Source organism: Centroberyx gerrardi, chromosome 11, assembly GCF_048128805.1.
Source record: "Centroberyx gerrardi isolate f3 chromosome 11, fCenGer3.hap1.cur.20231027, whole genome shotgun sequence".
Lineage (NCBI taxonomy): Eukaryota > Metazoa > Chordata > Actinopteri > Beryciformes > Berycidae > Centroberyx > Centroberyx gerrardi.
Window position 1 is genome coordinate 26,764,736 of NC_136007.1, and position 19,652 is coordinate 26,784,387.

A 19,652-nucleotide genomic window follows, 5' to 3' on the forward strand; every position below is an offset into this window, starting at 1 on the left:
ACCTGCTGCAGCCCTGCAGGAGGGCCGACATTACATCTGGACATAATGGTAGGTATCAATAACAAACTGACCGTCTCCAATTGCTGATTTATTGCACTCATTCACTGTTAAAAATTGACAGACTAACATGTGGGCTATTGTATCAACTGCACCCTAAACCCTTAGCATGGTACCAACACCAAAATATACACAGCAAACTGAAAGTAAACACTAGTGAGATTCAATGAGTGCATTTCCAAAAAAGGTCATTATTAAGCGAGGATGTTTTGTTTTTTAAAAGAGGAAGTTGAAGTTTAGTCATCATCAAATCATTATGAACAATGTCATCTATCCGTTCATTCACCCCTTCTTCCATCCATTCATTAATGCTAAGCCCTGGTTAACCTTTGAAAAGAAATAATATTTCAACCATTAGTCTAGAATATGCCTGGTACATATTTCAAGTGCGAACCCCATCATCACCAGCGTCAGTTCATTACTAACAATGTCATAATTGCTTACCGAAAAATTGACACAAACAAATGACAGAAAAAATAGCTATAAACGGATTAGGAGATCCTGCAGACACACATTATTGAAAACAGAACTGGCATTATGGGAGGCATTGGGTATTGCTATTTATTTATATATGTATTAGCATGGGTAAAGAGTATTGGCCTCAATTTTGTGTAAATACAAGTTTTAAGGGTTTCATATTGTTAGGGGCAGGAAAGTCATTATTGTGAATGAATTGAGGTTTTGCTACTGACATCAAAAAAAGGAAATATGCAGAATGCAAGAGCCAAAACATATTGCTTGGACACCCATCTTTTACATTTATTTTATTTTATTTTGGTTTAAAATAGACACAAGTCTGGCTGATTGATTAAAATTAGCAGTTTGACCATGTGTTTAAACACAGCAAGTACCTCTTGATGGTTCAGTTGTGTTGAATACTGCACATCCACAGGAAATAGAAGACTGTAGCAACATGCATAGGTCAGACATCTGTAACATTTCCACAGAAAAAACCCCACTGGCCTGTGAGCTATCACTTGGTACAATGTTCACAATGATTTTGGAAGTATTATATCAAAGCAAAATTACCAAGCCAGTATACCAATATTCTTTTATACATGTAATAATATTGCTGGCTAATAAAACTCTGGGGAAAAAATGGGTCAAAATTGTTTTACCACTTTCATTTTAAAAGCTTTTCTTGTTGCCAGACATGCTCTTTTCAAGATAAAATTGCAAAATATAAAATATCTCTTCAGTAATGCTGCCTCACAGCCTCTTACTTTATCAGTACAAGGCTACCATGGCCTCAATATAATAATATATATGTTACAATTTATTCAGCCTTCTTTCACTGAAGTGTAGATGCGTAAGAGGATTAAATAAAATGTTCTATTCTCAAAGGAAAAGTACATTTATAAGCTTTTATCTCTGATATAAACCTACTCCGTTAAGGCAAGTGGTGACCAATAAGTTATGGAAAGTTTGCAAAAGAATGATGCCAGATATCCCAAAATATATTGCAAAAAGGAAACGGAAAAACAGTGTCCATCTACACACATCTGTGCTGAAACATTTGTGATCTGTGTTTTGGTATCAGCCACAAATTTCAGATTATGAACAGATTATGACAAGGGATTGAAATAAGATCCTATCTGTACATAGTAACACATCGTTTTCATCCTCAAGGTACACACTCATGTACGAAATGGCGATGCATTTTAAGTGCTTCTCATCACTCTACTACAGGTGCGTGGTCCATACTAGCAGGTCGGGGTTCAGTCCTCACAGTTGTCACTGGTTAACTTGAAATGTGCCATTTTCCACGATAATGAACTGATTTTATTCATATTTGTATTCAAAGTTGGATTTTACTTATGTCATCGTACAGTGCCTATTATTTTCTTTATTACCTAACACAATGAATAAGTGCACTTTTGAAGTGTCCCACTGATTAGAAACATACCTGCCATGAATGTAAGGTATTTGTTAACTAGTTGGGTGAAACATGCGGTCTAAATCAAATAGCAGGAATACTAGAATATATTAATCACAACTTTTCATGGGAATCTACTGGTCGACGGCATTGCAGTTAAACAGAACAGGGAGGCTATCACACTGGTAGATGCATGAGTCATTCCAAGTGCTCCAAGTACATAATGACTTTTTTTTTTTCTTTTTTACAAAGCGAGGTACTATATTGTATGCCCTTTCAAACAAGGCAAGCCATTGGTGAGTAAACTATATACTGTGGATATATCGTGTTGGGTTGACTAAGCAGTGTGACACATCACCTCTTCCCCGGGCGTCAGGACTCACTCACTTCTCTTCAGTCTGATTCTGCTGTTGTCAAGTCTTCTATAGGACATTTCAGGGGCGCTTTTTGATCCAGATCGGACTCTGGATCAGGTCAAAGGGCTTCTTCACTCCAGCTAAGAGATGTAAGGCCTTTATTATCTCATGGCAACTTGGAAAAAGTCATCCATGCTTTTATTTCTGAATGTAACTCTCTCTTTAAACCAGAGGCAGGAGATGTAATCACTAAGGTTACACCGATATGGGTTTTTAAACGTCAATACCAATATTTGCTCTAAATTTGACCACTTTCATGCCCAAAAATTACCAGTATTCAATGTTTCCCCCAGAATTTTATTATTGTCAGTGGTAAAAACCGCAAAAAACATTGAACAATTAAATAAATACATAAAATGTGCAAAGGAATGTCATTGCAGGTTTTACAGTTTTTTTTTATGTAGTTGTGGTCAGGGAGGAACCTCCATCGGCATACATGACACTGACTGGCCGATATCTGATCTTTAATTAAAGGCCAATATCCACCCCATATATCGGTCTAACCCTAGTCATGTCAGCCTGTGTGTACTGGCTGTCTCTGAGTTTTTACGATTGATTTTAACATCGTACTGACTGCTTTTAAGGCTTGTTTGAGTATATCAGAGTGCAGCTTCAGATCGTTCCAAAGCCAAGACTGAGAAACAAACAGTGATTCTAGTTTCTCCATCAGGGGCCTCTAGGCTTTGGAACAACCTGCTGAAGGAGAACAAGATATCTAAATCAGTATCTGCTTGAAAAACTCACCTTTACAGTCTCTCCATTTCTTAATGACTTAATGACTCCAATTCTTTTTTGTACTCTATTTCACTTTATCTTTACTTTTACATTGTGTCCTCTGTGTTTTGACCTTTTTTGTCTGTTCTGTTAGTTGGAGACTGCTTTCATAAAGTACTGTTAATTTATTTGTATTCATATTCTTCGACCATCGTCCTGTTATTTGTCCTAAAAGAGAAGAAAACGTGTTGGTGGAAAGTGTTAAATAATTTGATCCCTGTCAGTATTCTGCCCGCCCCTCCCTCCTCCATCTCTACAAAACAAAAAAAAACAAAAAAAACTGTGAACACCTAAGGTCTCTATTACCATAACAATATTCCCATCCATCCTAACACTACCACAACATACATCACTCAAATAAAATATGCTCTGTAAATGACCTTTTTTTAATCAAAAGGTGTATTTCAATAATAAATATTTCTGTGCTTTTGTGCCCTCTAGCAATATAAGTAGCAAAATATAGTGTTACATCTCCGTTGCCTATAGCAGTTTTCTCCCTTCGCTCATCATCGTCGTCGCTGAAGCATGATGAGAAATGTCTGCCATTTAAGTGAAGAACTCCATTACAGAACCATTATAGTACAAACTGGCTGAAATTTCTACACCAAAATAAAAGCCTATTTTCAAACCTGGACTCGTCTGTGTCGTGGAAAGGAAGAAATAAATAATTCAAGGAGTAAATGCAAACAGAAAGAGATGAGCCCGTGCAAATGCATAGATGCAAAATCCGGAACGGCGAGCTTCTGATGATGCTTTTCTACGTGGCGGTGTGGAGGGAAGGCGGGCGGAGGATGTCGGAGGCAAATAAAACGCGTTATTTCCCATCCTGCGTTGGCCAAGCGAAGATGTTTGCACTGTATATGCCATCTCCAGTTTCCCATTTCAACTTCCACACGTACCCCATATTTATTTTCATTGCATTTCTTTTCTTTTTTTTTGTTGTTGTTATTGTTGCAAATAAAAAAATTCAACAAATATACAAACGGTTCAATGTTTCAAGACCTACAATTTTCTAACACTTTGTGGTATACATTCAAGAACATTCATGTTGAGAGTGAAAAAAGAAACAATAAACCCCTCCCCCAAAAAAACAAAAAACAAACAAAAAAAACAATATTCACAATAATTATTTATGAAGACTATTCATCGCCATACAGTTATCATATGTTACAAATTATTACTAGTGTCTAGCAGTCCAAACTCGCTGCCAGGGTGATGAGTTATTATAGTTTCTCCTTTGAAGGGATCCAGATATAGGGTCCTGAATGTTCCTCTATGACCAGTTTGCAGTGGTTATAAATGTCCTCTAAGGTGTCTCCTTGAACCAGGGCTGCAAAGCAAAGTGGACTATTTATGTATGGTGGAGCTTGGAGTGGGACAAGTACACCAACTTCAGAGTTATGCATGCAATTTTTCACTCCTGAAGCCACATAGTTGCCAAGTGTTAAATATGAGATTAAAGTCTTTGGTTTTCCTACATAAAATGCTTCAAAACTAAGTTATTATATTCAATATCTTTAAATTTGGCCATTTTAATGCCAAGAATCTAGGATCATGCCCTTACTAAAAAGTCATGTGAAAATAGTAACACGTGTGAATTCAAAGCACGTGCTTTTTTTTTTAATGTGGAATCTAAACAAAATGTCAGGTTAAGGGCATCCCATAGACAACCAGTGAAGTACTGATCAATTCTACTATAAATATGTAATCAAATACACTGCATCACATTGGAGGTGGACAACACTGACTGGATCATATCTGATATATAATACAAGGCCAATATCAGCTTGATATATTGCTCTAACCCTATTCCACAGTGGGCGTTCCCTTTATAACTGCTGGAGTTAACTTAAACGTTAAGTTATGTCTTTGCCTACAGTAAGTCTGGAAATCTGACATTTCCAGCAGTTGACTGAAGCTACATGAGCAAAACGCTCACACTCCCTTATATTAAACGGGTAGAAGAGCCTTTAAATCAAAAGGATTGTGTTTAATCAACCGTCCTGCTTGGCGGCGCTTCAGCCTTCTACAGACTGGCTGGATTGCTGAGTTCCCCCTTTGAACCAGTCCATTTACCAAAAAGGTCTAACCTAATCTTTTCCCTTACTGCTGAACAAACACATGCAGAGCGCGCTCATATATCAGTATCCCGCTACGATGGGGCACAGTGAGGAACGGTTCAATAAATCCCTATATTAGACTGCGACTTATTAATATCGTACCTGTGAAGAATTCGCCGAACTCCTGCTCCAGCTTCATGGCCCTGTCGAACGTCTTCCTGGCTTGCTCCTCTGTCAGTCTCTTATTCATATCCCTAGGAAGAGAGGGAGGGTGGAAAACATCACACACACACAGTCCTGCCTCTGATTTTCACTATTTCATCACTTCTTCAAAATCCCAATAACTCTTCCAAATAACGTGTACTAGTGGAAGGCTGCGTTATTAGGGGGGAAATCATATGTGGCTGGTAATAAAAGACAAGGTTAATACTCACATTAACGAATCAATAGACTTAGGTTTTATGAAGATGGCAATGGGATAGAGTTGTGCTACTTGTAGTCGTTTGATGGCGTTTCCGGACACATCCAGTATGCAGTGTTTACCCTGAGACAGAGGCAGGGAGGGATTCAGAAGGGACTTACCTCAAAAGCATACAATCTCATACGTTTTATCATTTTAAAAGTGAAATCCAAATTTTCCTAGTGCAGCTTTAATAACCAGTTTCTCACCCTTTCAGCCACATATTTCACCGACTGGACACTCGTCCCGTACAGGTTATCGTTGTACTGCCCCGCCTCGATGAACTTGTGCTCTTGGATGTCCTTCTCCATCTGCTCTCTGGACATGACGAAGTGGTAGTCTCGCCCGTCCACCTCGTAGTCCCTCTTCTGTCGAGTGGTGTCTTTGGTGCAAGGGAGAGAGTAGGTTTTTTGGTTTTTTTTGTTTACTGCAATTATACAGATTCCTCAGAATGAACATGGTAATTATTTACTGATTTTAAAATGCTACACATAGCACATTTAAAGATATCCAATAACATTTTTCACTGATAGATATGAAATTTGCACTAGTGAGCAAACGGGGAAAAAATAGGATATTAAAAGTTGTGTCAGAGGTTTTTCCAGCACATGGATAAGCACGGCTTTGCACTTTGTATTGATTAAATTATACCTGGAGTGCAAGCAGAGTGGATTCTGCTTAAAATCTGCCCATATACATGCCGTTAAAACAGGGACGTTGAAAATGAAGTTTCCTTCACACATTGTTTGCATGCATTGTGTTGGAAAATGGATGCTGCAGCAAAAACTAAATTTGCAATAGTTTTATTCTTGTTATTTCTAGGGCAAATTTCATTAGATATCTTTAAAGAAAGGCAGCTGACTGATTATTACTGTGCTTCTACAAAGGCAGTAAGTCTACTATTGTCTGATAAATATACAAATTAATTTTTAACATATAGACCCTTTTACCCATATTCCCCAACACTAATGTAATAGTTTTCACAGCCCCAAACTATGATTCTATACGAATTGTAATTCTAGTGGGAGTATTTATGGAAGGGATCACTTCATGACTCACTTTCTAAAAAAAATAAAAGGGAAGAAAGAAAAATAAACTCAACTTATGGACTCACTTACCTTGGTGCCCTGAACTGTTAGCAGCTTTATATGGTTTAAAGGGTAAATTGAAATAAAAGAGATGGGTAAATCAAAACATGCAAAATAAAAACTGTTCTGGCCAAAGAAAAACACATTCCACAGTTCACAGAGGAATGAGGTGCTTCCATAAGACGAGTGAAAATGGGGCCACAACACTAAGACGCACACACACAAAAACACACACTGGATCAAAATGTAAATGTGATAAACAAATGAGGAACATTTAAAATATTTTTTCCACAAAGTGCAAGAGATTATATCTAAATGGGGCCAACAGCAAAATATGTTTATATTTTCATCTATTTCATATATTTTTTTGTTTGATTGGCTTTAGGTGGATCTACACTGAAATCTGAAACACGGGATGGGATGATGGGATGGAAATGGTGACGTTGATGTGGAACAAAACAACTAAATATCACACTGACTCCACAGTGGATATGATTAGGGTCATGACTCACATTGATGTCATGGAGCAGCGAGGTAATCACATGATCAACACTGACATTACATCCCTTCCCCATTTCCAGTTATCATCCCCGCACAGTGTCATGGTAAAACTATCAAGGCACACTTGACAGTTTGGTGAATCCTACCTGAACTGTCAAATCATCTGTTTCACTGTTGCCCACAAGCCAATAAACACTAACTGTTGCGGTGTTTCCATTCACTACTTACGCGGCACACAAGAACCAAACTTGTCGGGGAACTCCGATATCAGATCATCGTTGATTCTGTCCTTCATTGGTCCGAGGATTATGACGGGTCTGGCGTAGTTAACTGGAAGGAAAAACAAAGATTGAATGCAGTTCCTGAAGATAATGCACTTGCTGAAAGCCATGACAACACTGTGTAAAAGCTGACTGTATGTTTTGAATGTAAGTTTGTGTTGCGTGAATATTTTTTGCATGTATCAATGAGTGTATATCTGGAGATTGATTGCAGGCTGCTGTATTTCTCGTTTGCATGACACATCCTGAGTATGCAGAAATGTAGTATGAGATGTATGATCTATATGTGTGTAATGTCTATCTGTGCTTTTGTGCATCCATTTATGATTTAACCATGAAACTAAAACCAGAATGTTCAATGGGACCACTGTATATCTCTTGTTCCTTCTAAATATCAGATTCTATGACAAAAATGTTTGTTAAAAATACTTTATTAATAACTTTGACTTGACAAAATGTATCTATAGTCTTACCCTAACTGGCCTGAGGGGGGCACTGTAAGCATATAGCCTATGGTAAAGTACCATGTTGGTTGGAAAAACTACTCTCTTTTTATGTTTCTTATGTTATGATTCCTCCTAAATATCGGAATTTAAATGATTCAAAATCAATGTGACCAGCCCTCTCACATATCTGTTTGCATCACATTGGTAAGCCTGCTATTTCTACTGCAGTGGCATTTGTTACCCTGCTTTATATTAAGGTTATTGAAACACTGTATTTATCTGTCAAAGGCACACAGCTACTGTATGTTATTTAGCATTTTTGAGAAGACAAACATTATATGACTTCATTAGTATTATTCAGCGACGTAGTCTTCCAAGCCATTTGTATTTCGGTATTTGCAGAGGAGGAGAAATTGGAAGAAAATTTTATTTGTCCGTCTGCCAACCTCTGTACATTTCTTAACTGAACAATTTGGCTGGAGAAAAGGAGTGTCTGTCCATCTCTAGGCTACTTTACTTGTGGTGTGGATTAGGACAATGGCTCTTTGTTCAGCTACCTGAGAGATTTTCCTGCCAGGGAAATTTGCAATATTCAAATGAACACGTGAGTATCATAAAAGAGTGAACCGCATCAATAGATAGTGTTATACATCCTGAGGCCTGAATTTGCTGAGACGTTTTCATACAGTAACAAGTGTGACTACTTACTTTCTTGTCGCATCACAGGTTCATATGAGAGAATCACGTCCTCTTGACTCCCTGGTGGGACACAAGGCACAAAGCTTTACTACGCTGTTGGGACAAACACTCAATACTGACCAAAGCAACATGCCATTTACAAGGCCACATGCACTGCAGTGTGTCATACTATATGTTTCTGTCATCTTTTTGTTATCAAAACACGTCCCATCATAATTACTGCAGCAGGAAATAATTTCTAATGATGTAACATGCTGACACCAACAGTCCTGCTACTGCTTAATGAATGGGAGTCATATGGCTATCTGCAACATATTACATTTTGGGCCAAAAATAGCACAAATAACAAAGGGTTATTTGTGCTATTTTGGCAATATCAAAGTGTTATTTTAGTTATTTATGATAATTTGGCCGTGGGTTCTGAAACATGTTGCAATTACTCCCATGACTCACCATCATTTACCATTAGCAATGCTTTTATTTTATGAGTTAAATATCCTCCATCTATCTCTCCAACTTCCCACAGGAATGAACTTCAGGTACACAGGAAAGTAAATACGGCATGAAACTATGTGATTTAAATGCTAAATCAGGACAATCAGGATTTTCTGCAATGGAATAACTAATAAATTGTATTCTGATGTTACAGTAACAGCGGTTCCCTCTACTTGTGGTGTTGAAAATAAACTTGTAGTCTAAAGATCTAGACACTGTTTCAGAAAACTGTGGGCCTTTACATGTCTGGTGACCTGTCTGTTTTGTCTATTATGTTACTACTGATGGGTTAAATATGATCTGAAAGGTTAGTAAATGTAAATATATCTATATAACTTATCTTGAGGCTAGCTGCAGTATGATGAATTGTGTATGAATGCCAGGGGCGGGGCTGAACACAATCCATCTCATGTAGGTGAACATTACAAGAGGCTGCATGAGCCATTAGAAAGACTTGTGAACAATGTCATGTCATTTGAGCTGAACTAAGAGTCTGCACACAGTAAATTATGACTTAAACAGGACGCTGAGTCACTTCCAGTGAATGAGATCCATATACAACCAATAAGTCATTTGATCAGCCCTATTGTATCCATCAGGCACAATGAAATGTACTAAATGGATCGAAGAATCCCTTTCTCTACTGAATAAGTTTGAAAGATTTGACCATCACTACTATAGCTGCTGTTATAAACATTTAAAGACAGGGGAAGCATGCCACTGTTCAGCAGGACATTACAAGAGAAGTGTAACAGATATACAACATGCGGTGGGGTTTGTTAGACAGGTGTGATGTTTTGTTGTCTATCTCAGTTGGCAGTCAGAATATCCAATGAGCATGCATGTGGCTGGTGCTAAATTGGTTTCAATGTTCACACCTGATTTCAGGTTCACTGAGAAACAAATGTAAAAACGTTTTCCCCTTCATGCACTAAGTGCCAGATGCAGAGATCTAAACAAAATATAAAAATAACAAGGAATCCCTTAAAAATCAGTCTAAATGTCCCTGATTGGTAGGCAAGGGCGCTCCCGCCACTCCGCATGATCTTTTCATTTAAATCAATGGGACCTTCAAGTGTCACAAACTCTGAGACGTTCATTCACCACAACAGTAGAGGACATGGTACAACATAGCTTACACACAAAATAGACATAATTGTGGCAAACGTCAAAGTCCTGGTTTGACATGCTCACATGTAAAGGACGACAAGAACATTCTGTTCTTTCTGTCAAGCGCCATGCAAACATGCGTTAACCGTCATCAACATTGGAAGATCGGCGTCAATTAGGGGTGGAACGGTACTGTATATATTAAAAAATCTGTTCGGTACGCCACCCAAGATTTTGAGATTCAGAAGTGAAAAAATAATGGGGGCTTATAATTAAAAAAAACAACAACTATAGGCTAAAAGCTAACCCACTTACTGTGCTTTTATTTTCCCGACTAACCCTTCAAAGAATTGGTATACACCACTGAAAATAATGACACTGAATTTAAAAGCTACTTCTTGACCATGAATGAGTTGATGTCAGCTGTATGTACGCAGCTAGCAGGCAAGCTAACTTGCGTTGGCCTTCTTTGACAGTTTGTCAATTGGGAAATACCATCATCTCAAGCTGTAGGAAGCTCTGAGTAGATGTAAATGAGTCAAAAGATCACAACAAATAGTAAATCTGTGTGAAATCCTGCGCATGGGTTTTATTTCTCATCACTATAAAACATTTAAAAGCCTTTTTGTAAGGTGGCAGGATTTCATATCAACCCTTTTGATATACAAAAAGCTAATTTAAATTGGCACTTTTTACCCTGCTGCACCCAAAACAGACCAAACCGTGACCCCAAAACCTAAGTGCATACTGAACCTTGACTTCTAAAACCCGTTTCACCCCTTGTGACAGACGTCGGGACGCTGCAAACCGAGAAGCAAAGACAAATCCACCAAATGCAGCATGCAAGAATTCCGACAAATAAAAAGGAAACTGAGAAACGCATTCAAACGGGAAATGTGACGGGGGGTGTTGTTGTTGTGGTGGGGGGGAGCGGAAAGTAGAGGCGAGGAACCATTCCTGGAACCAACTTACTGAACGTCTTTGTCCCATACCCATCATCACCCATCCCCAGGATGTCCTACACGGCCGTCCAAAGAGAGCCAGAGCGGAGGAAAGAGAGGAAGGAGGACAGCCGCAAAATAAGGAAAAAGGTAAGAGGCATTGAAAGGAGGAAGCTGTGGAAATATTTAGTGGGCCCGCAGGCCGGGTCAGCGCCCATCTGTCCCTGTCCAGACGCTGAACAGCCAGCAGGGGGAGCCAAACACAACATGTTCACCAGTAGCTGAGATGAAACTTCAATGATCTCCGTAGGGAAACTGGGGCGGGCGATGTAAGAAAAGGGGTTAGGGTTAGACTTTTGATGCAGAGATTTCTGTTAAAAAAACACTGCATTGACTTGGCTTCGCTCCTGGTGACTGATCAGCATCTGAGACAGTCTGTCTGACCGTAATTCAAAAGAAAGAAAGAGAAAGAGAAAGAGAAAGAGAAAAGACAGGAAACGACCGAGGGAGGAAGCAGGAAAGGCCTCCATGAAAACCCCCCTACCCTTGAAATACACCTGTGTGTCTCCTATCAACCCTGCATGTGACCTACGCTGTGTGTCGACGTGTGTGTGTGTGTGTGTGTGTGTGTCAGTGAGCCTGAACGCAGTTACTTACGGTCTGAATCACTGCCATCCTGCTCACCCTCTTTGTTCTTGTAGAATGGGAACTTTCGTGTAAAGATGAAATTCTTTTTACGTTTGTCATTGAATGACTGTGAAGGGAGAGAGAGCATGGGGCAGACAGGTATATCCGACTGCTGTCACGTTCATGCTGACAAAAACAACTGCTGGCACAACGTGGGATGTCAAGAAGTTATGGCCACACGACTGGAGATTTAGCAAAGCGAGAATATTCATTGCTGTTACGCCCAGATTCGTGTCATTTTCATGTTTTTAAAAATGAGATTTCATTCTAGTTGCAACAGCACTTATTTTAAATCCTGATTGAAATGACGCTGTATTCCATTTCCACACAGATTTGAAAAACAATTTTCATATAACAATTTGATTCTATGCATGATGCTAACAGCTTTGATTTGAACGTTTCCACTTTCTGCCCCATGATGAAGATCGGTTCCATTAAAGACAGAGAAAACCTTTTAATGTTGTGATTTAATTTGGTAAAACACCGCAGAATATCATCCACATTATCTGCGCATTATAGGTAATTTACAAAACAACATTACTTAAATCTGTGCTTTCATTTCCATTTACTGTCGCAAATTGGTGAGGGACGTAATTTGCTTAAGCGTATTCACTTCATTACCTTCACTTACCTAGTGCATATCCAAGCCATTTAAATAGTGTAGACACTAACTGATAGTGTTGATAAAGGAAATCATAATAATGTCAAGTTTTTTATCAATAGAAAGTACAGAACCTGTCTTATACAAAGCTGTTACCATTGTGCCTTTTCCCTCAACACACAGAGAGCTGAGGTGGGAAAATGTCAGATACACTCTCATATCTCACTCAGACAAATCAAATTTTGATATCATTGGTGCAGCAAATATGAATTTTAGCTCTTAATTTTGTTGGTCTGTGTGTATCTGGAAACACTTCACATGAACTCTGGTTTATAACACATTCATCGTGCCTAATTAAAGCTACATGTCGTTTTTCCAGGCTCTTACTGTGTCCATCTAGGAGAATAATTGGTACCATGACTGCTTGACGTGCCACAGTTGCATCAGAGGCATAAAAAAATATAAGCCAGGTGAGAAAAGAGTTACTGAGATCATGCATGAGAGAAGTAACATAACTGGGGTTTAGTGAAAGAAAAGACTGTTGGAAGCAAACCAAAAACATGCAGTGACAGAAATGAAAGGTCAGATTGTAGGGGCTGAGGTGGGGACTTCAAACAGTGACTGATCTGTGTCATCATTTGAAGACAAAATGATGAATGATGCTGCTGATATGTAATATGTTTATAGCCACAGTCTGTAGGCTTCCATATGGAGAGGATGGAGATGAATGTTTATCTTTGATCATTGTTTGTAAGCTGGTATGTAGATGATTCTGGGATGTAAATTATATACCCAAAATGTGGTTCCAGATACTCTCTATGGTAGTTCAATAAAGTTTCAATTATCAAACTTACATTTTTGGGGAATATAGGGGTAAATTAAGATTAAGCATAGCTCTGCTATTAGGGCAAAAGTTACAGCAGCAGAAGGTTCAACTGTTGGTTGGTCAATCCCTTCTTAATTAAGAAGGGACTGACTCTGTTCCTTGTCATTAACATAATCAGTAATTAACATTAAGAAAGTGAAAATGTATTTGCAACAGTTGCCTTAACATAACTTACAGAAATTTTGGGGTGTGACTCACAATGTTGTGATGCTTTTGATGGAAGTGTAAATGAACAAACACATACGCATGATGAAATGGGCTGATGTGTTCTACTGAATCACTGAAATCCAGCTAGGAAATCTGTCATGTCAGACTAAGAAACTAGGAAAAGACTAAGAAAACCTAACATCTGGAAAAGCAAATGAACATGTGCTCAAATGTGTTTACATAGAGAGGCACTTATTACAGTATTTTGCCTTTCTTTAAATAAGTCACAGAAAGCTTAACTTTCTCTCGCGAAGAAATTTCACAGTCACGTCCCAATAACACTAATAAATCATCAGATCTTTTATGATAATATCAATTGGCTCTTTCCAGCCCTCAAAAAGGCACTTACCCCTTTTGAATCAATTGACCCGGGCTTGGCGTTGAACTTCACTGTCTTTAGACGCGCCCGCTCTTTCCTCTCAACCCTGCCAAGCAAAGAGACATTACAGTCATTAGCCGGCCGGATAAAAGCACTCAGAGTGACACTGAGCTGAACTACAGCGAAATTCTGAAACTTTGAAGTAAAAAAAAAAAAGAAATAATCTTGATTGTTTGTACTGCAAGTTCCTCAATATTCCTGTCCTCCTTGGTCATTACTGCACATATTATGGAGATTGTTGAGAAATACAAATAAGTTAATAAAATAATTAAAAAATAAGTCATCAGAAAGAACTACTGTCTTGGTGTCATGGGGTGAACACAACAAAAACCAACGCAAAGGCTGGAACACTGACAATAGCCATTACAATAACAAATTATAAGAGAATTTCCCCACCAAATCGTGCACAAATTTCTAGAATTTCTTCCAGAAACAGATGTCTATGGTCCACTCACCGTCTCTTGCTGGGGATGACGCCCATTTCCTCACTGTCCCCGTGCGGGGTAACCCGGCGCGCCTGCCACCACTCGTCATCTGAGGCGTTGATGACGTGGAGGATATCTCCGTACCTGAAGCTGAGCCCTTGGCTAGGGAGGCCGCTGTCCTTCGACTTCTCGTAGTCAAACAGCGCCCTGTTACCGTAGGGAGGGAGAAGGGCTCATTAGGGACTCATTTGGAATGGAGAAACGAGAAGCGCAGCGTTACCAGGTCACAGAGAACAGTGACTGCTGGTCCATGGGGGTTGCTATAATAAGAAATGTTCCTTAAACCCTTATCTGCCACCCTGCTTCAGCCACAGATCTCACACTTGGTTTCTGAATGTCACTTGACGCATGAAGAGTAGTCTTGCATGCATTTTTTACCATGACACAATTTGGCACGACCAATCAGGGTCCAATATTGTGACCAATCTGTGTGTGTATGTGTGCATCTTTAGATTCATTCCATGCATAAACTATAATTGTGTCAAAAACATCAGGAATCATTATTCTTATCCTGAGATATGATATGTATATGAAAACTGAATAATATGACCCTTTTAAAATGCTTGTATTCATATAAATTCGCCATGAAGAAGATTAGAATAAATTAGTACAGACAACATAAGGAACATGGGAAAAATGTAGGTGTGGAATGACTGGGTTTTTATTCATCCAAATATGAATTTAGTTTGGACATCCAAAACTAGGGTAAAATCCAAACCAGACCAACCTCACATAGAGCGATCTCTTCTGATTGGTTCGCAGGGATCCTGACCCAGAGCTCATGCTGTGGTTCATCATCTGTTCCCGCAGGTCGTGGATTTTGGCCTCGAAACGCCCGTACTCTGCAAGACAAGGTCGGTACGGATCAAGACTGACAACCGGGTCTGGATTCAGACTCCATTACATCCCGGGAAAAGAGGGATTCAACCTAAGGATGCCGCTGAACTGAAACTTAGTGGGACCGTGAAGTGAAAAAAAAGGATTCATTTGCATTCTTAAGCGATGTTCCGCACCATAATATACTTAAAGCAGATGATGATAAAGACAGAAAAAGTATGCCTCCGAGAAATGTGCGCTCAAAATAAGCGTTTGCGTAGAATTTTGATCAACATCTCAGTGAGCTTGACCTGCTGCACTGGATGCTCCTTTCCATGTTAATGTATATGTACTGTACTGTACTGTAATAAAATGCTGTAATAAAATAATTCCTGCCCACATTTCCTTTTTATCAGAGCCACTCAATAGGAACTGAGCTCTGATTTCCCTTCTGTGTGATGTTCTGTGTGTGGCGATCTTGATTATTTTTGTTACCATTTTTTGACGAACTCTATGATTCGTAACCTATAATTTAGCTCAATAGTTTTGGATATAGCTCTTGTACAAGTGGGCAAAACATTTTTGAAATTATGCAGAGGATATGGACTGATTCATCCAAACTTCTAAGAAATTTCTGTGATGTACCCACAGGCCTCCAGCGTTACACTTGGAAAACACTGTCCTACGCATCACTCTCCTCTGTTTACATCGGCGCACTTCGCATGACCCCCCGAGGTGTCCGGTCGATGATGTCTGAAGCCACGAAGCGAGCCACTCTCGGCGAAGCAAAAGAGGATGTCAGGACGCGGAGACCTGCCTCTCCCTTGACAAGTATGCTTTTCCCTGACAGTGCGGTTACGATGAGGACGAAAGCGCTGATAGCTTCAGGCATGGCTGGCTAATCTGTCGCCTAAAAAAGAGAGAGTGACCGGTAAAGAGACGTGACACGAGCAGCCACTGCACCGCTGTCACTGTGCAACCTGCGTTCGGTGAAAGGAGAGCGAGAAAAAGACAGAGAAATACATGATTTAAGGTGAAAAGACTAGATGTTTTGTAATGTTGAAAGAGATTTCTCATTTAAAGAGCTTTTCAAATGTGTGATCCATTAAAACCTCTCTACAAGCTGCCCCACTTGCAATTTCTCCTCCAAAGATGATGCCAGAGTTTCATTTCTATTACAGTGTTTTGCTCCTTCATCATCCCCCGAGACGCGCTAATAGAAAAATAATAAGCAGTCTGAGCCAAGGAAACTTCCAAATAATGAGATGACTTCCCATACTGGACAGACGACTTTACAACAAAATGCAAAATCAAAATGTAGTTGTAGCAGCATGCAGATTTCTACATCAATTAAATTCACTGCCTTCTTTAATCCTCAATTTTTCAATTCTGCCCATCTTTCTCCAGAATCAGACTCACATACCTTTCTGCATGTTCACTTTGCTGCTGTGTCTTCTACTGCTGTCTTCTTTCTCTCTGTCCACCTACTGCTTCTTCCCTCTATTCTTTACACACAGTCCAATACTGTGACTATGGCTGGTGCAGCACTAAGTAGTGATAGGAAACTGCCTCTCTCTCCTCTGGCTGGTCATAGGAAGTACAGGGGCGGGGCCGAGTGGAGATGAACGCGTCAAGCAGAATATAACCGTTTCCAAACCATTGGCTGTTTGCTTTATCAATCTAGTATAAGATAATGCCCCACCAAACTGAACCCCTCTCCCCTTTACACATCTGATCATGCAACCAATCAGAAATACGTTTTTATTATCCTCCTATTTGTGAGGACGTCACAATTTTTGTTGGGGAAAGCTGAGATGACAAACATCTAATATCCCTTTGGAATAGTATGTTAATTTAGAGAAAAAGATTGTCTTTATTCCCTATATATGATTGAGTTTTATGAAAAACTGTCATCATGGACAATTGTGCCTCTATCCATGCACAGTCGTATTACAGAATTACAAGACTGCAGATTTGAGATGCTTTGGAGTTAAGCGCTCTGAAACACATTACAGTGGAAGTTCTTAGTTATCCAATGAGATGAGGAGGTTGTTGTTTTCTGGAAATACATGGCCATAGTGTTAATGAAGCCATCTTAACCTGACCTGATCTGAGTTCATCACTCAAGAGCGTATGTGCAGAATAAAGGTGAAAAAACTCTACATGGTAAAACTCTGATCTTACAAATTCTGTAGAAAAATTTTCTTCAACTAAATTCAGACAGAAATTGAGGTCCTTGAAATTGGCCCTAAATACATCTTAAGACAAATTCAGTTGTCTATTTTCCGTTAACTCCTTTAACTCTCAGTTGAAAGACAAAGGCATGACTCACAATTGGGCAGAATTCTGTTGCCAGATTATTGACGAAGACTAAACGCACATATCACCTCTCTATTCTGGTTGTGTTAGTTTCATAGCAGATCTTTTCACCTCTTATATGCCAGAGCTGGCTGTCCTTATCTGTGGTCTTTTTTCAACATTGCCTGCAAACCTAATTTCACCTTGTGGTACAAACACAAACAAAACTCTGAACTGAATTTAATTCAATCTATGTCATTTACAAAGACGGTACTCCTTGGCATGCAAACAGTCCTGCGGGACTATTTTTTGGCGGAAGCATGTAAATGACTGTAGCTTGTAATAAAAAAGGGTGATTTGAGTGCCTGATGCGAAGCTGATCATCCTGTCGGGGCTAATTTTGCATGCTTTGGCTTGCTGTACATTCTCCCACTTACAGTATTACACGGCTACATTCCAAAGACATTAATCATTTCATATGAAATATTGATTTTAAATAATTTTATTACACGCTATGGTAATTTGCATGATTCTGCCAAAAAAAATGGTCCTGCAGGACAGTCTGCAGTAACCTAGGAGTAATGCCTTTTTGGCACAAGGTGTTGTGAGCAAACTTGATTAGAAATCAACAAAACTGACTGGACTTGTTGACTGCAGAGTGATATGATTAGATGTGAAACAGCAGAAATAACTGACCTCAGAATGCGTTCATTGGATCAGAATTGAGTATTCAACAAAGCTGTGTAATAAAAATAAATAAATAAATGCCTTATAAAGTGAAGTGAGTTGCACCACTTGAGTGACCATGATGCCTTGCCATGGGATGAGACACTGTGATAACACTGTGACTGAATATCAGCACCCTGCCGTTGTTTCCAAGTGCCTTCTTTTCTGCATTTAACATCCTTCCAAAAAAACAACATACGTGGGTTGAACAGCACATCTTTTCAAATACATTTTAAAAAGGGAAGAAGATGTTCAAGGCTCAGGGTCACGACCTGGGAGCAAATGAAACACAAGGGACAGTGAGGAGGACTGTACGAGTGGGTGTGCAGTTGAGGAGTGAGAGTAAAATATCAGGAAGAGGTTGGGAGAGACAGGGGTCGGGGGTGCTTCAATGGGTCATATGCCCGGTGGACAGGGGTGAACAGACTGTCTGTGATTGCATTCACTCAGTGACTTTCCCTTAGCCAAGCCCTGGTGAATGATGCTAATACTCAGAGCAGCCACTGGTGCCATTGGCACAAACCTGGTGCTGGAGACGGGGCCCGTCGCGGCGAGCATAGAGCAAGTTCTGATGGGTAAGAAGAGAGAGCAGTTGTTAGTCCCAGAGGGTCGTAGAGTCCAGTTAGTCAGCTTTAAGTATGGAGCTGGACAAATGTGATGCAGGTCAGGTGTTAGATGAACCCGATTCTGGCTGCAAAATTTCTGGCTCTTCCCACTTCCTACAGAGGGCTTGTAGATTGAACATAATGCCAAGTTAAATTCCCGCTCTACCGATCTCTGGCACACTACTTAAAAGTCTCTTGTGAGAGTCTGATCTGACAGAGCAAACTCTAACTTTGTTTTTGGTCTGTTAGACTTGCATCTGTTCTCGAAATCTTTAAAAATTGGAGAAGTCTGAGAGGTAGAAACAATTTAACACCAGTTTTCAGACCAGTCTCTGACCAGGTCTGACTGATGTTCTAGAGAGTCTTCATGTTAGCAGCACTAGTCAAACGTTAATTAATAAACTTACTAACAAAACCTCAACTCAAAAGAAAAGGCTTTTGTCTTTTTGACTGTTAGGTTAAAGATTTGAAAGAGAATAACCCTAACCTAGATATTTTCTGAGGCAAACACACACACACTGCAGACCTTGGTCAGAGACTGAAGTAGTTTGAGTTTTTCAGTTTGACACCTTTGTGACAACGAGAAGTCTCTGACCATGAGTCACTGCCTCTGCAGCCCTGCAGTAGATAATGCTATTGCTGACCTTAATCAGATGAGGCATGTCACCAATCAAAGCTGTCTGATCCACTAGGCAACTACGGAGGAGGGTTGTCAGAGAGTCTTGAGCGGTTTTGAGTTAGCGTGAACATGTCCTGCA

General features: G+C 39.5%; 1 protein-coding gene across 8 annotated transcripts in view; it reads right to left on the reverse strand.

The window, feature by feature from the left end:
• Positions 1-4,285: 4,285 nt before the first annotated feature.
• The window catches only part of dlg2 (discs, large homolog 2 (Drosophila)), a 179,093-nt gene continuing 163,726 nt past the window's right edge, over positions 4,286-19,652 (reverse strand). For 3 of the 8 annotated variants that reach the window (XM_071902916.2, XM_078286622.1, XM_078286623.1), the window contains 10 exons: positions 15,177-15,291; positions 14,420-14,596; positions 13,935-14,010; positions 11,862-11,958; positions 8,668-8,718; positions 7,461-7,562; positions 5,853-6,025; positions 5,618-5,727; positions 5,346-5,437; positions 4,286-4,453 (listed from right to left, as the gene is read on the reverse strand). In XM_071902916.2, coding sequence (XP_071759017.2) covers positions 4,347-4,453; positions 5,346-5,437; positions 5,618-5,727; positions 5,853-6,025; positions 7,461-7,562; positions 8,668-8,718; positions 11,862-11,958; positions 13,935-14,010; positions 14,420-14,596; positions 15,177-15,291 — 1,100 coding nt within the window. In that variant the 3' untranslated portion in view covers positions 4,286-4,346. Of the gene's footprint in view, positions 4,454-5,345; positions 5,438-5,617; positions 5,728-5,852; positions 6,026-6,761; positions 6,786-7,460; positions 7,563-8,667; positions 8,719-11,861; positions 11,959-13,930; positions 14,011-14,419; positions 14,597-15,176; positions 15,292-18,812; positions 18,858-19,652 lie in introns of all 8 variants that reach the window. The other 5 variants (XM_078286620.1, XM_078286619.1, XM_078286618.1 and 2 more) reach the window with 3 other exon arrangements.